The sequence below is a fragment of the Eleutherodactylus coqui genome, chromosome 6, assembly GCF_035609145.1.
Source record: "Eleutherodactylus coqui strain aEleCoq1 chromosome 6, aEleCoq1.hap1, whole genome shotgun sequence".
Classification (NCBI taxonomy): domain Eukaryota; kingdom Metazoa; phylum Chordata; class Amphibia; order Anura; family Eleutherodactylidae; genus Eleutherodactylus; species Eleutherodactylus coqui.
Window position 1 is genome coordinate 222,054,503 of NC_089842.1, and position 12,758 is coordinate 222,067,260.

The 12,758-nt window shown below is 62.8% G+C and overlaps 1 protein-coding gene across 2 annotated transcripts in view; it reads left to right on the forward strand.

Moving 5' to 3' along the window:
- Window positions 1–12,758, forward strand: part of ASH1L (ASH1 like histone lysine methyltransferase) — a 60,049-nt gene that overhangs the window by 13,894 nt on the left and 33,397 nt on the right. The window contains exons 1-2 of one of the 2 annotated variants that reach the window (XM_066608904.1): window positions 1,520–1,641; window positions 6,952–7,351. In XM_066608904.1, coding sequence (XP_066465001.1) covers window positions 7,007–7,351 — 345 coding nt within the window. In that variant the 5' untranslated portion in view covers window positions 1,520–1,641; window positions 6,952–7,006. Of the gene's footprint in view, window positions 1–1,519; window positions 1,642–6,951; window positions 7,352–12,758 lie in introns of those variants that run through there. The other variant, XM_066608905.1, reaches the window with a different exon arrangement.

Below are 12,758 nucleotides of genomic sequence, written 5' to 3' on the forward strand. Positions count from 1 at the left end.
TTATAATGTTTGGAAAGGCTGCCGTGCGATGTACTGTATATTATATATGGGAAGGCTGCGGTGTGATGTACTGTATATTATGTATGGGAAGGCTGCGGTGTGATGTACTGTATATAATGTATTAGAAGGCTGCAGTGTGATGTACCGTATATAATGTATGGGAAGGCTGCGGTGTGATGTGCTGTATATAATGTATGGGAAGGCTTGGTTGTACATGTACAGGGGAAGTCTGCAGTGTGATGTACTCTATAGAATGTATATGGGTAGCGGAGTTGTACTGTATAGCATGTACAGAGCAAGGCTGCAGTGTGATGTACTGTATATAATGTATGCGAAGGCTGCGATGTGATGTACTGTGTAGAATGTATATGGGCAGTTGGGTTGTACTATATATAATTGGGGTGGCTGGGTGTGATTAATTGGGGTGGCTGGGGTGTGATGTACTGTATATAATGTATGGAAAAGCTGTCCTGTGATGTACTGTATAGAATGTATATGGGCAGTTGGGTTGTACTATATATAATTGGGGTGGCTGGGGTGTGATGTACTGTATAGAATGTATGGAAAAGCTGTCCTGTGATGTACTGTATAGAATGTATATGGGCAGCTGAGTTGTACTGTATAGCATGTACAGGGAAGGCTGCAGTGTGATGTACCGTATATAATGTATGGGAAGGCTGCGGTGTGATGTGCTGTATATAATGTATGGGAAGGCTTGGTTGTACATGTACAGGGGAAGTCTGCAGTGTGATGTACTCTATAGAATGTATATGGGTAGCGGAGTTGTACTGTATAGCATGTACAGGGAAGGCTGCAGTGTGATGTACTGTGTAGAATGTATATGGGCAGTTGGGTTGTACTATATATAATTGGGATGGCTGGGGTGTGATGTACTGTATATGATGTATGGGAAGGCTGCGGTGTGATGTACTGTATAGAATGTACACGGGCAGCTAGGTTGTACTGTATATAATGTATGGAAAGGCTGCAGTGTGATGTACTGTATATAATGTATGGAAAGACTGTGATGTACTGTTTGTATATGGGCAGCTGAGCTGTACTGTATAGCATGTACAGGGGAAGGCTACAGTGATGTACTGTATATAATATATGGGAAGGCTGCAGTGTGATGTACTATGCATAATGTTTGGGAAGGCTGCAGTGATGTACTTTATATAATGTACAGGAAGGCTGCAGTGTGATGTACTGTATATAATGTATATGGGCGGCTGGTTCGTACTGTATATCATGTACAGGGGAAGGCTGCCGTGTCATGTACTGTGTAGAATCTATACGGCTGGATAGGTTGTACTGCATATCATGTATGGCAAGGCTGCTGTGTGATATACTGTATATAATGTCTGGGGTAGGCGTGGTGTTCTGTATATCATGCACAGACATAGGTTATGGATTCCGCAGTGTAACGTAGTGTAACTTCAGTTAGGAAGGAGTTAATGGGTGCTGTTCCCGGGAATGGCTCCCCTCCCTCCTCTGTCTCCCCTCCCCCCAGTACAGATGCAGGGGCTTGTGGCGGGTTGGGTTTCAGTGAAGTGCCAGCCCTCCTCAGTGTAAACAGAGCCTAGAGGCCAGTGCAGCCTGGCTGGGCATCGGGGAGGTAAACATCACAGCAGGCCAAGCCAGGTATAGTGACTGTGTGTGTATGTATGTGACCCCCCCACCCCAACCCCAACCCCCCTCCAGTGCCTTCTGCTGGTATGTCAGAAGACGGAGAGTACTGCTGGCCTACCATACAGCAGACGGAGACTGGAGGCCGGGCCGCTCGCTCTGTGACGTAGCCATGATGTACATGTACTATGCTGTCCAGAGCTTGTCAGCACCAGGCCTGGAGGAAATGCCATCACTGTGGATGTGGAATGATGTCACTGCCCCACGCTCTGTGTATAATGATCTTACTGCCCCACGCTGTCTGTGGAATGATCTTGCTGCCCCATACTGTCTGTGGAATGATGTCACTGCCCCGCGCTCTGTGGGGGTGGAATGATGTCACTGCCCCGCGCTCTGTGGGGGTGGAATGATGTCACTGCCCCGCGCTCTGTGGGGGTGGAATGATGTCACTGCCCCGCGCTCTGTGGGGGTGGAATGATGTCACTGCCCCGCGCTCTGTGGGGGTGGAATGATGTCACTGCCCCGCGCACTGTGGGGGTGGAATGATGTCACTGCCCCGCGCTCTGCGCGGGTGGAATGATGTCACTGCCCCGCGCTCTGCGCGGGTGGAATGATGTCACTGCCCCGCGTTCTGCGCGGGTGGAATGATGTCACTGCCCCGCATTCTGCGCGGGTGGAATTATGTCACTGCCCCGCGTTCTGCGCGGGTGGAATGATGTCACTGCCCCGCGGTCTGCGCGGGTGGAATGATGTCACTGCCCCGCGGTCTGCGCGGGTGGAATGATGTCACTGCCCCGCGGTCTGCGCGGGTGGAATGATGTCACTGCCCCGCGGTCTGCGCGGGTGGAATGATGTCACTGCCCCGCGGTCTGCGCGGGTGGAATGATGTCACTGCCCCGCGGTCTGCGCGGGTGGAATGATGTCACTGCCCCGCGGTCTGCGCGGGTGGAATGATGTCACTGCCCCGCGGTCTGCGCGGGTGGAATGATGTCACTGCCCCGCGGTCTGCGCGGGTGGAATGATGTCACTGCCCCGCGGTCTGCGCGGGTGGAATGATGTCACTGCCCCGCGGTCTGCGCGGGTGGAATGATGTCACTGCCCCGCGGTCTGCGCGGGTGGAATGATGTCACTGCCCCGCGGTCTGCGCGGGTGGAATGATGTCACTGCCCCGCGGTCTGCGCGGGTGGAATGATGTCACTGCCCCGCGGTCTGCGCGGGTGGAATGATGTCACTGCCCCGCGGTCTGCGCGGGTGGAATGATGTCACTGCCCCGCGGTCTGCGCGGGTGGAATGATGTCACTGCCCCGCGGTCTGCGCGGGTGGAATGATGTCACTGCCCCGCGGTCTGCGCGGGTGGAATGATGTCACTGCCCCGCGGTCTGCGCGGGTGGAATGATGTCACTGCCCCGCGGTCTGCGCGGGTGGAATGATGTCACTGCCCCGCGGTCTGCGCGGGTGGAATGATGTCACTGCCCCGCGGTCTGCGCGGGTGGAATGATGTCACTGCCCCGCGGTCTGCGCGGGTGGAATGATGTCACTGCCCCGCGGTCTGCGCGGGTGGAATGATGTCACTGCCCCGCGGTCTGCGCGGGTGGAATGATGTCACTGCCCCGCGGTCTGCGCGGGTGGAATGATGTCACTGCCCCGCGGTCTGCGCGGGTGGAATGATGTCACTGCCCCGCGGTCTGCGCGGGTGGAATGATGTCACTGCCCCGCGGTCTGCGCGGGTGGAATGATGTCACTGCCCCGCGGTCTGCGCGGGTGGAATGATGTCACTGCCCCGCGGTCTGCGCGGGTGGAATGATGTCACTGCCCCGCGGTCTGCGCGGGTGGAATGATGTCACTGCCCCGCGGTCTGTGTATAATGATCTTACTGCCCCACAGTGTCTGTGGAATGATCCTACTGCCCCATACTGTCTGTGGAATGATCCTACTGCCCCATACTGTCTGTGGAATGATCCTACTGCCCCATACTGTCTGTGGAATGATCCTACTGCCCCATACTGTCTGTGGAATGATCCTACTGCCCCATACTGTCTGTGGAATGATCCTACTGCCCCATACTGTCTGTGGAATGATCCTACTGCCCCATACTGTCTGTGGAATGATCCTACTGCCCCATACTGTCTGTGGAATGATGACACTGACCCACGCTCTGTGTGTGTGTGTGTAAAGATGTCACTGCCCCATGCTCGCTGGGGGTGGAAGGATGTCACTGCCCCCGCGCTCTGTGGGGCGGTGGAAGGATGTCACTGCCCCCGCGCTCTGTGGGGGGGTGGAAGGATGTCACTGCCCCCGCGCTCTGTGGGGCGGTGGAAGGATGTCACTGCCCCCGCGCTCTGTGGGGGGGTGGAAGGATGTCACTGCCCCCGCGCTCTGTGGGGGGGTGGAAGGATGTCACTGCCCCCGCGCTCTGTGGGGGGGTGGAAGGATGTCACTGCCCCCGCGCTCTGTGGGGGGGTGGAAGGATGTCACTGCCCCCGCGCTCTGTGGGGGGGTGGAAGGATGTCACTGCCCCCGCGCTCTGTGGGGGGGTGGAAGGATGTCACTGCCCCCGCGCTCTGTGGGGGGTGGAAGGATGTCACTGCCCCCGCGCTCTGTGGGGGGGTGGAAGGATGTCACTGCCCCCGCGCTCTGTGGGGGGGTGGAAGGATGTCACTGCCCCCGCGCTCTGTGGGGGGGTGGAAGGATGTCACTGCCCCCGCGCTCTGTGGGGGGGTGGAAGGATGTCACTGCCCCCGCGCTCTGTGGGGGGGTGGAAGGATGTCACTGCCCCCGCGCTCTGTGGGGGGGTGGAAGGATGTCACTGCCCCCGCGCTCTGTGGGGGGGTGGAAGGATGTCACTGCCCCCGCGCTCTGTGGGGGGGTGGAAGGATGTCACTGCCCCCGCGCTCTGTGGGGGGGGTGGAAGGATGTCACTGCCCCCGCGCTCTGTGGGGGGGTGGAAGGATGTCACTGCCCCCGCGCTCTGTGGGGGGGTGGAAGGATGTCACTGCCCCCGCGCTCTGTGGGGGGGTGGAAGGATGTCACTGCCCCCGCGCTCTGTGGGGGGGTGGAAGGATGTCACTGCCCCCGCGCTCTGTGGGGGGGTGGAAGGATGTCACTGCCCCCGCGCTCTGTGGGGGGTGGAAGGATGTCACTGCCCCCGCGCTCTGTGGGGGGGTGGAAGGATGTCACTGCCCCCGCGCTCTGTGGGGGGGTGGAAGGATGTCACTGCCCCCGCGCTCTGTGGGGGGGTGGAAGGATGTCACTGCCCCCGCGCTCTGTGGGGGGGTGGAAGGATGTCACTGCCCCCGCGCTCTGTGGGGGGGTGGAAGGATGTCACTGCCCCCGCGCTCTGTGGGGGGGTGGAAGGATGTCACTGCCCCCGCGCTCTGTGGGGGGGTGGAAGGATGTCACTGCCCCCGCGCTCTGTGGGGGGGTGGAAGGATGTCACTGCCCCCGCGCTCTGTGGGGGGGTGGAAGGATGTCACTGCCCCCGCGCTCTGTGGGGGGGTGGAAGGATGTCACTGCCCCCGCGCTCTGTGGGGGGGTGGAAGGATGTCACTGCCCCCGCGCTCTGTGGGGGGGTGGAAGGATGTCACTGCCCCCGCGCTCTGTGGGGGGGTGGAAGGATGTCACTGCCCCCGCGCTCTGTGGGGGGGTGGAAGGATGTCACTGCCCCCGCGCTCTGTGGGGGGGTGGAAGGATGTCACTGCCCCCGCGCTCTGTGGGGGGGTGGAAGGATGTCACTGCCCCCGCGCTCTGTGGGGGGGTGGAAGGATGTCACTGCCCCCGCGCTCTGTGGGGGGGTGGAAGGATGTCACTGCCCCCGCGCTCTGTGGGGGGGTGGAAGGATGTCACTGCCCCCGCGCTCTGTGGGGGGGTGGAAGGATGTCACTGCCCCCGCGCTCTGTGGGGGGGTGGAAGGATGTCACTGCCCCCGCGCTCTGTGGGGGGGTGGAAGGATGTCACCGCCCCCGCGCTCTGTGGGAGTGTGGAAGGATGTCACCGCCCCCGCCCCCTGTGGGAGTGTGGAAGGATGTCACCGCCCCCGCCCCCTGTGGGAGTGTGGAAGGATGTCACCGCCCCCGCCCCCTGTGGGAGTGTGGAAGGATGTCACCGCCCCCGCCCCCTGTGGGAGTGTGGAAGGATGTCACCGCCCCACGCGCTCTGTGGGAGTGTGGAAGGATGTCACCGCCCCACGCGCTCTGTGGGAGTGTGGAAGGATGTCACCGCCCCACGCGCTCTGTGGGAGTGTGGAAGGATGTCACCGCCCCACGCGCTCTGTGGGAGTGTGGAAGGATGTCACCGCCCCCCGCGCTCTGTGGGAGTGTGGAAGGATGTCACTGCCCCCGCCCCCTGTGGGAGTGTGGAAGGATGTCACCGCCCCCGCCCCCTGTGGGAGTGTGGAAGGATGTCACCGCCCCCGCCCCCTGTGGGAGTGTGGAAGGATGTCACCGCCCCCGCCCCCTGTGGGAGTGTGGAAGGATGTCACCGCCCCCGCCCCCTGTGGGAGTGTGGAAGGATGTCACCGCCCCCGCCCCCTGTGGGAGTGTGGAAGGATGTCACCGCCCCCGCCCCCTGTGGGAGTGTGGAAGGATGTCACCGCCCCACGCGCTCTGTGGGAGTGTGGAAGGATGTCACCGCCCCACGCGCTCTGTGGGAGTGTGGAAGGATGTCACCGCCCCACGCGCTCTGTGTAATGATGTCACTGCCCTATACTCTGTGTAGGTGGAATGACCTGTCTGCTTGGGCATAATGACTATAACTGACTTACACTCTGCCTGTGGGGCGACGTCGCTGCCCCGCGTTCTGCCTGTGGGGCGACGTCGCTGCCCCGCGCTCTGCCTGTGGGGCGACGTCGCTGCCCCGCGCTCTGCCTGTGGGGCGACGCCGCTGCCCCGCGCTCTGCCTGTGGGACGACGCCGCTGCCCCGCGCTCTGCCTGTGGGACGACGTCGCTGCCCCGCGCTCTGCCTGTGGGACGACGTCGCTGCCCCGCGCTCTGCCTGTGGGACGACGCCGCTGCCCCGCGCTCTGCCTGTGGGACGACGCCGCTGCCCCGCGCTCTGCCTGTGGGACGACGCCGCTGCCCCGCGCTCTGCCTGTGGGACGACGCCGCTGCCCCGCGCTCTGCCTGTGGGACGACGCCGCTGCCCTGCGCTGTCTGCGTAATGACCTGACTGCCTCACGTGATGTGTGTGGGGGAGGAATGATGTCACTGCCCTATGCTCTGTCTGTGTAATGATGTCCCTGCCCCGCACGCTCTGTCTGTGTAATGATGTCCCTGCCGCGCGCTCTGGATGACGTTTCTCATTCTGCTCTATTTTTTATGTCCTGACAGAAAACCGGCCGGTAAATGTCTGCTGCCCGCTGTGGGAAGGCGCAGCTAGCGTGGGATGGACCATAGGAACACTGCTATGTCAGGAGTGGCTCCCGATTTTGCTGGGCCTGTGAAACGTCCCGCTGCACCTGGCGGAAAGGCAGACTCCAATTCTCACACCAAGGAGCAAGATAAGGCCCCCGATACACCACAAGGGAGTGAGTCGCAGCAGTTCTCTGTCACCCAGACTGACTTCTCTGAGGGAAACCTAAAGCTGAAGATTGGTCTCCAAGCTAAAAGGACGAAGAAGCCTCCAAAGAACTTGGAGAACTATGTCTGCCGCCCTGCAATAAAAACAAGCATAAGGCACACGCGAAAGCTCACCACCCGCAAGAGGATGGAGGATGACGCAAATAAGCAGGTGAGAGGGGCACATCTGCTCTCTTTATCAAAAGCTGGTACTAGAGGAAGGACGTCTCCACCCGTAGGGTATATTGCACTTGGGTGTGTCACCTGATTACAGGTGGTCCCCGACTTGCGAACAGGTTCCGTTCCGGGAGCCCGTTCGCAAGTCCGTTTTGTTCGCAAGTCGAACAAATGGTATGGAGCGGGTGGATCCCGCTCCATACAACGTCGGTTGCCGGCTGTTCTTACAGCGGGCACCCGGCGGCAGCAGTTCCGACGAGCCGCGCCGCTTGTCAGAACTGTTAACACTTTAAATACCGCTCTGACAGCGGTATTTAGAGTGTTAACAGTTCCGCCGAGCGGCTCGTCGGTACTGCTGCCGCCGGGTGCCCGCTGCACCCGACGTTCAGGGGGCCCGTACAGCGTCCCACGATGAGATCGCGGGACGCTGTGCGGTTGCTAGGCAGCCGGGGACCTCCTGAAAGGCCCCAGGGCTGTCTATGCAGAGTGCCCATCAAGCGCACGGCTTGATAGGCGCTCTGCATAGACAGCCCTAGGGCCTTTCAGAAGGCCCCCGGCTGCCTAGCAACCGCGATCTGACCGGACAGGCTTCTATCAGGCTTGATAGAAGCTTGTCCGGTCCCTGCACAGCATGATGTAATGCCAGAGCATGACATCATACTGTGCAGGACAGATAGCTCGTATCTAGCGAAATTCGTAAGTCAAATGTTCGCAAGTCGGGGACTATCTGTATACTGGACAGGTCCACTTTCTTATATCAGATCAGTATATTACAGGACTGGTCCACTCTCACCTTTGTAAAATCAGTATATCATATGACATGTCTGTGCTTTCATATGAGATCAATATATGACAAGACCAGTCCATACTAATAAGATTGGTATACTAACTCCTTAGCGCTGACGCCTGTTGGCGCCTTAATGACCAACTACTTCTTTAGGTTCTCTTAGAGCAGAGGGGTCGGCGGGGTGCCGGCTCTTAGAGCGGAGAGCCCCATGGCGGGGTGCCGACTCTTAGAGCGGAGGGCCCTATGGCGGGGTGCCGACTCTTAGAGCGCGGAGGGACCCCATGGCGGGGTGCCGGCTCTTAGAGCGCGGAGGGCCCCCATGGCGGGGTGCCGGCTCTTAGAGCGCGGAGGGCCCCCATGGCGGGGGTGCCGGCTCTTAGAGCGCGGAGGGCCCCCATGGCGGGGTGCCGGCTCTTAGAGCGCGGAGGGCCCCCATGGCGGGGTGCCGGCTCTTAGAGCGCGGAGGGCCCCCATGGCGGGGTGCCGGCTCTTAGAGCGCGGAGGGCCCCCATGGCGGGGTGCCGGCTCTTAGAGCGCGGAGGGCCCCCATGGCGGGGTGCCGGCTCTTAGAGCGCGGAGGGCCCCCATGGCGGGGTGCCGGCTCTTAGAGCGCGGAGGGCCCCCATGGCGGGGTGCCGGCTCTTAGAGCGCGGAGGGCCCCCATGGCGGGGTGCCGGCTCTTAGAGCGCGGAGGGCCCCCATGGCGGGGGTGCCGGCTCTTAGAGCGCGGAGGGCCCCCATGGCGGGGGTGCCGGCTCTTAGAGCGCGGAGGGCCCCCATGGCGGGGTGCCGGCTCTTAGAGCGCGGAGGGCCCCCATGGCGGGGTGCCGGCTCTTAGAGCGCGGAGGGCCCCCATGGCGGGGTGCCGGCTCTTAGAGCGCGGAGGGCCCCCATGGCGGGGTGCCGGCTCTTAGAGCGCGGAGGGCCCCCATGGCGGGGTGCCGGCTCTTAGAGCGCGGAGGGCCCCCATGGCGGGGTGCCGGCTCTTAGAGCGCGGAGGGCCCCCATGGCGGGGTGCCGGCTCTTAGAGCGCGGAGGGCCCCCATGGCGGGGTGCCGGCTCTTAGAGCGCGGAGGGCCCCCATGGCGGGGTGCCGGCTCTTAGAGCGCGGAGGGCCCCCATGGCGGGGTGCCGGCTCTTAGAGCGCGGAGGGCCCCCATGGCGGGGTGCCGGCTCTTAGAGCGCGGAGGGCCCCCATGGCGGGGTGCCGGCTCTTAGAGCGCGGAGGGCCCCCATGGCGGGGTGCCGGCTCTTAGAGCGCGGAGGGCCCCCATGGCGGGGTGCCGGCTCTAAGAGCGCGGAGGGCCCCCATGGCGGGGTGCCGGCTCTAAGAGCGCGGAGGGCCCCCATGGCGGGGGTGCCGGCTCTAAGAGCGCGGAGGGCCCCCATGGCGGGGTGCCGGCTCTAAGAGCGCGGAGGGCCCCCATGGCGGGGTGCCGGCTCTAAGAGCGCGGAGGGCCCCCATGGCGGGGTGACGGCTCTTAGAGCGCGGAGGGCCCCATGGCTTGACCCACCCCTTAGAGCGCGGAGGGCCCCATGGCGGGGTGCCGGCTCTTAGAGCGCGGAGGGCCCCATGGCTTGACGCCCCCCCCCCCTTAGAGCGCGGAGGGCCCCATGGCGGGGTGCCGGCTCTTAGAGCGCGGAGGGCCCCATGGCTTGACCCCCCCCCCCCCCCCTTTAGAGCGGAGGGCCCCATGGCGTGACCCCCCCCACACTCTTAGAGCGGAGAGCCCCATGGCGTGACCCCCCCCACACTCTTAGAGCGGAGAGCCCCATGGCGTGACCCCCCCCCACACTCTTAGAGCGGAGAGCCCCATGGCGTGACCCCCCCCCCCCCCACTCTTAGAGCGGAGAGCCCCATGGCGTGACCCCCCTCTTACAGGAGAGCACCAGTGTGTTGATCCTCTGTATACACTATTAGTAGGCCGCCCTCAGCAGTCATGTTTCCGTTCCACATGTCTTCATTTTGCTGATTTTTTGACTCAATACATGTTGGGTGGGTTTTTGATTTTGGGGGTCCTTTGTAGAGGTCATGTTAGCTGCGCTCTCGCCTGATGGTGCTGCATGCAGACGTGCTGGTATTTTTAGTGGTGATGAAGATATTTCAGCATTAGCTGGTATCTTGATGCAGCTTTTCATGGTTGCCATGGTGATGGTTGACCTAAATCTGTGGATACCGGCACGAGTTTTTCAGACGGCACGATTAAATTGGGGTTTACAGGTGATAAGAAGACATCGTGTGAAATGTTTAGAATCTGCCTTGAAACACAGATGATTAAATCAGCTCATTTACAACTCTGGTTTCTGCGGTATAATCTGCAATATACAAATGGGTTCTCCAGAATTGTGCTCCTGAGCATAGTCCAAAGTAAATTCTTGCTCATCAAATCTCCTACAACCATGATATTCTCCACCGGTCGCTCTGCAACTCCTGGTGTCTTCCACTGTTGTCCTGAAGCCTCTGATATTTTCCAAACTTGTTCTGCAACTCCTGGTCTTCTCTACTGCTCATTTTGCAACAACTGTCCACAGCCCCTGGTGCCTTCTGCCCCCCTTCGTCTTGCAGCCCATGGTGTCGTTCCCCCTTCCCCCCTTTTGCAGCCTGCAGTGTCTCTCCTACCCCTTCCCCCGTCTTGCAGCCCATGGTGTCGTCCCCCAGCCCACCCTTGTCTTGCAACCCATGGTATCGTCATCCCCCTTCCCTCGCCCTGCAGCCCCTCGTGCCCCCTCCCCTTGCCCCGCAGCACCTGGCGCCTCTCCCCCCACCCCCTCCTTGTGCCGCAGCCCCTAATGCCTTCCACCCCTTATCCCACAGCCCTGGTTCCTTCCACCCATGGTCGCACAGCCCTGGTTCCTTCCATCCCTGGTCGCGCAGCCCCTGGTGCCTTTTTCCCCCCTGGTCGCGCAGCCCCTGGTGCCTTTTTCCCCCCTGGTCCTGCAGCCCCTGGTGCCTTTTTTTTCCCCCTGGTCCTGCAGCCCCTGGTGCCTTTTCCCCCCCCCTGGTCCCGCAGCCCCCTGGTGCCTTTCCCCCCTCCCTGGTCCCGCAGCCCCCTGGTGCCTTTCCCCCCTCCCTGGTCCCGCAGCCCCCTGGTGCCTTTCTTCCCCCTTGGTCCCGCAGCCCCTGGAGCCTTTTTCCCCCCCCTGGTCCCGCAGCCCCTGGGGCCTCCTCCCCCCCCCCCTTGTTCCCGCAGCCCCTGGTGCCTACCCCTTAGTCCCGCAGCCCCTGGGCTCTTTCCCCCCCCCCCTGGTCCCGCAACCCCTGGGCTTTTTTTTCCCCCCCTGGTCCCGCAGCCACTGGTCCCTTTCCCCCTCCCTGGTCCCGCAGCCCCTGGGCCTTTTTTTCCCCCTGGTTCCGCAGCCCCTGAGCCCTTTTTTTCCCCCTGGTCCCGCAGCCCCTGGGGCCTTTTTTCCCCCCCTGGTCCCGCAGCCCCTGGGCCTTTTTTTCCCCCCCTGGTCCCGCAGCCCCTGGGCCTTTTTTCCCCCCCTGGTCCCGCAGCCCCTGGGCCTTTTTTTCCCCCCTGGTCTTGCAGCCCCTGGGCCTTTTTTTCCCCCCTGGTCCCGCAGCCCCTGAGCCCTTTTTTCCCCCCCCTGGTCCCGCAGCCCCTGGGGGCCTTTTTTCCCCCCCTGGTCCCGCAGCCCCTGGGGGCCTTTTTCCCCCCCCCTGGTCCCGCAGCCCCTGGGGGCCTTTTCCCCCCCCCCCTGGTCCCGCAGCCCCTGGGGGCCTTTTTTCCCCCCCTGGTCCCGCAGCCCCTGGGGGCCTTTTTTCCCCCCCTGGTCCCGCAGCCCCTGGGGGCCTTTTTTCCCCCCCTGGTCCCGCAGCCCCTGGGGGCCTTTTTTCCCCCCCTGGTCCCGCAGCCCCTGGGGGCCTTTTTTCCCCCCCTGGTCCCGCAGCCCCTGGGGGCCTTTTTTCCCCCCCCTGATCCCGCAGCCCCGGGGGCCTTTTTTCCCCCCCTGATCCCGCAGCCCCTGGGGGCCTTTTTTCCCCCCCTGATCCCGCAGCCCCTGGGGGCCTTTTTTTCCCCCCTGGTCCCGCAGCCCCTGGGGCCTTGTTTCCCCCCTGGTCCCGCAGCCCCTGGGGCCTTTTTCCCCCCCTGGTCCCGCAGCCCCTGGGGCCTTTTTCCCCCCCTGGTCCCGCAGCCCCTGGGGCCTTTTTCCCCCCCTGGTCCCGCAGCCCCTAGGGGCCTTTTTCCCCCCCTGGTCCCGCAGCCCCTGGGGGCCTTTTTTCCCCCCCTGGTCCCGCAGCCCCTGGGGGCTTTCCCCCCCCCCCCTGGTCCCGCAGCCCCTGGGCCTTTTTTTCCCCCCCTGGTCCCGCAGCCCCTGGGCCTTTTTTCCCCCCCCTGGTCCCGCAGCCCCTGGGCCTTTTTTTCCCCCCTGGTCCCGCAGCCCCTGAGCCCTTTTTTCCCCCCTGGTCCCGCAGCCCCTGGGGCCTTTTTTTCCCCCCTGGTCCCGCAGCCCCTGGGGCCTTGTTTCCCCCCTGGTCCCGCAGCCCCTGGGGCCTTTTTCCCCCCCTGGTCCCGCAGCCCCTGGGGCCTTTTTCCCCCCCTGGTCCCGCAGCCCCTGGGGCCTTTTTCCCCCCCTGGTCCCGCAGCCCCTAGGGGCCTTTTTCCCCCCCTGG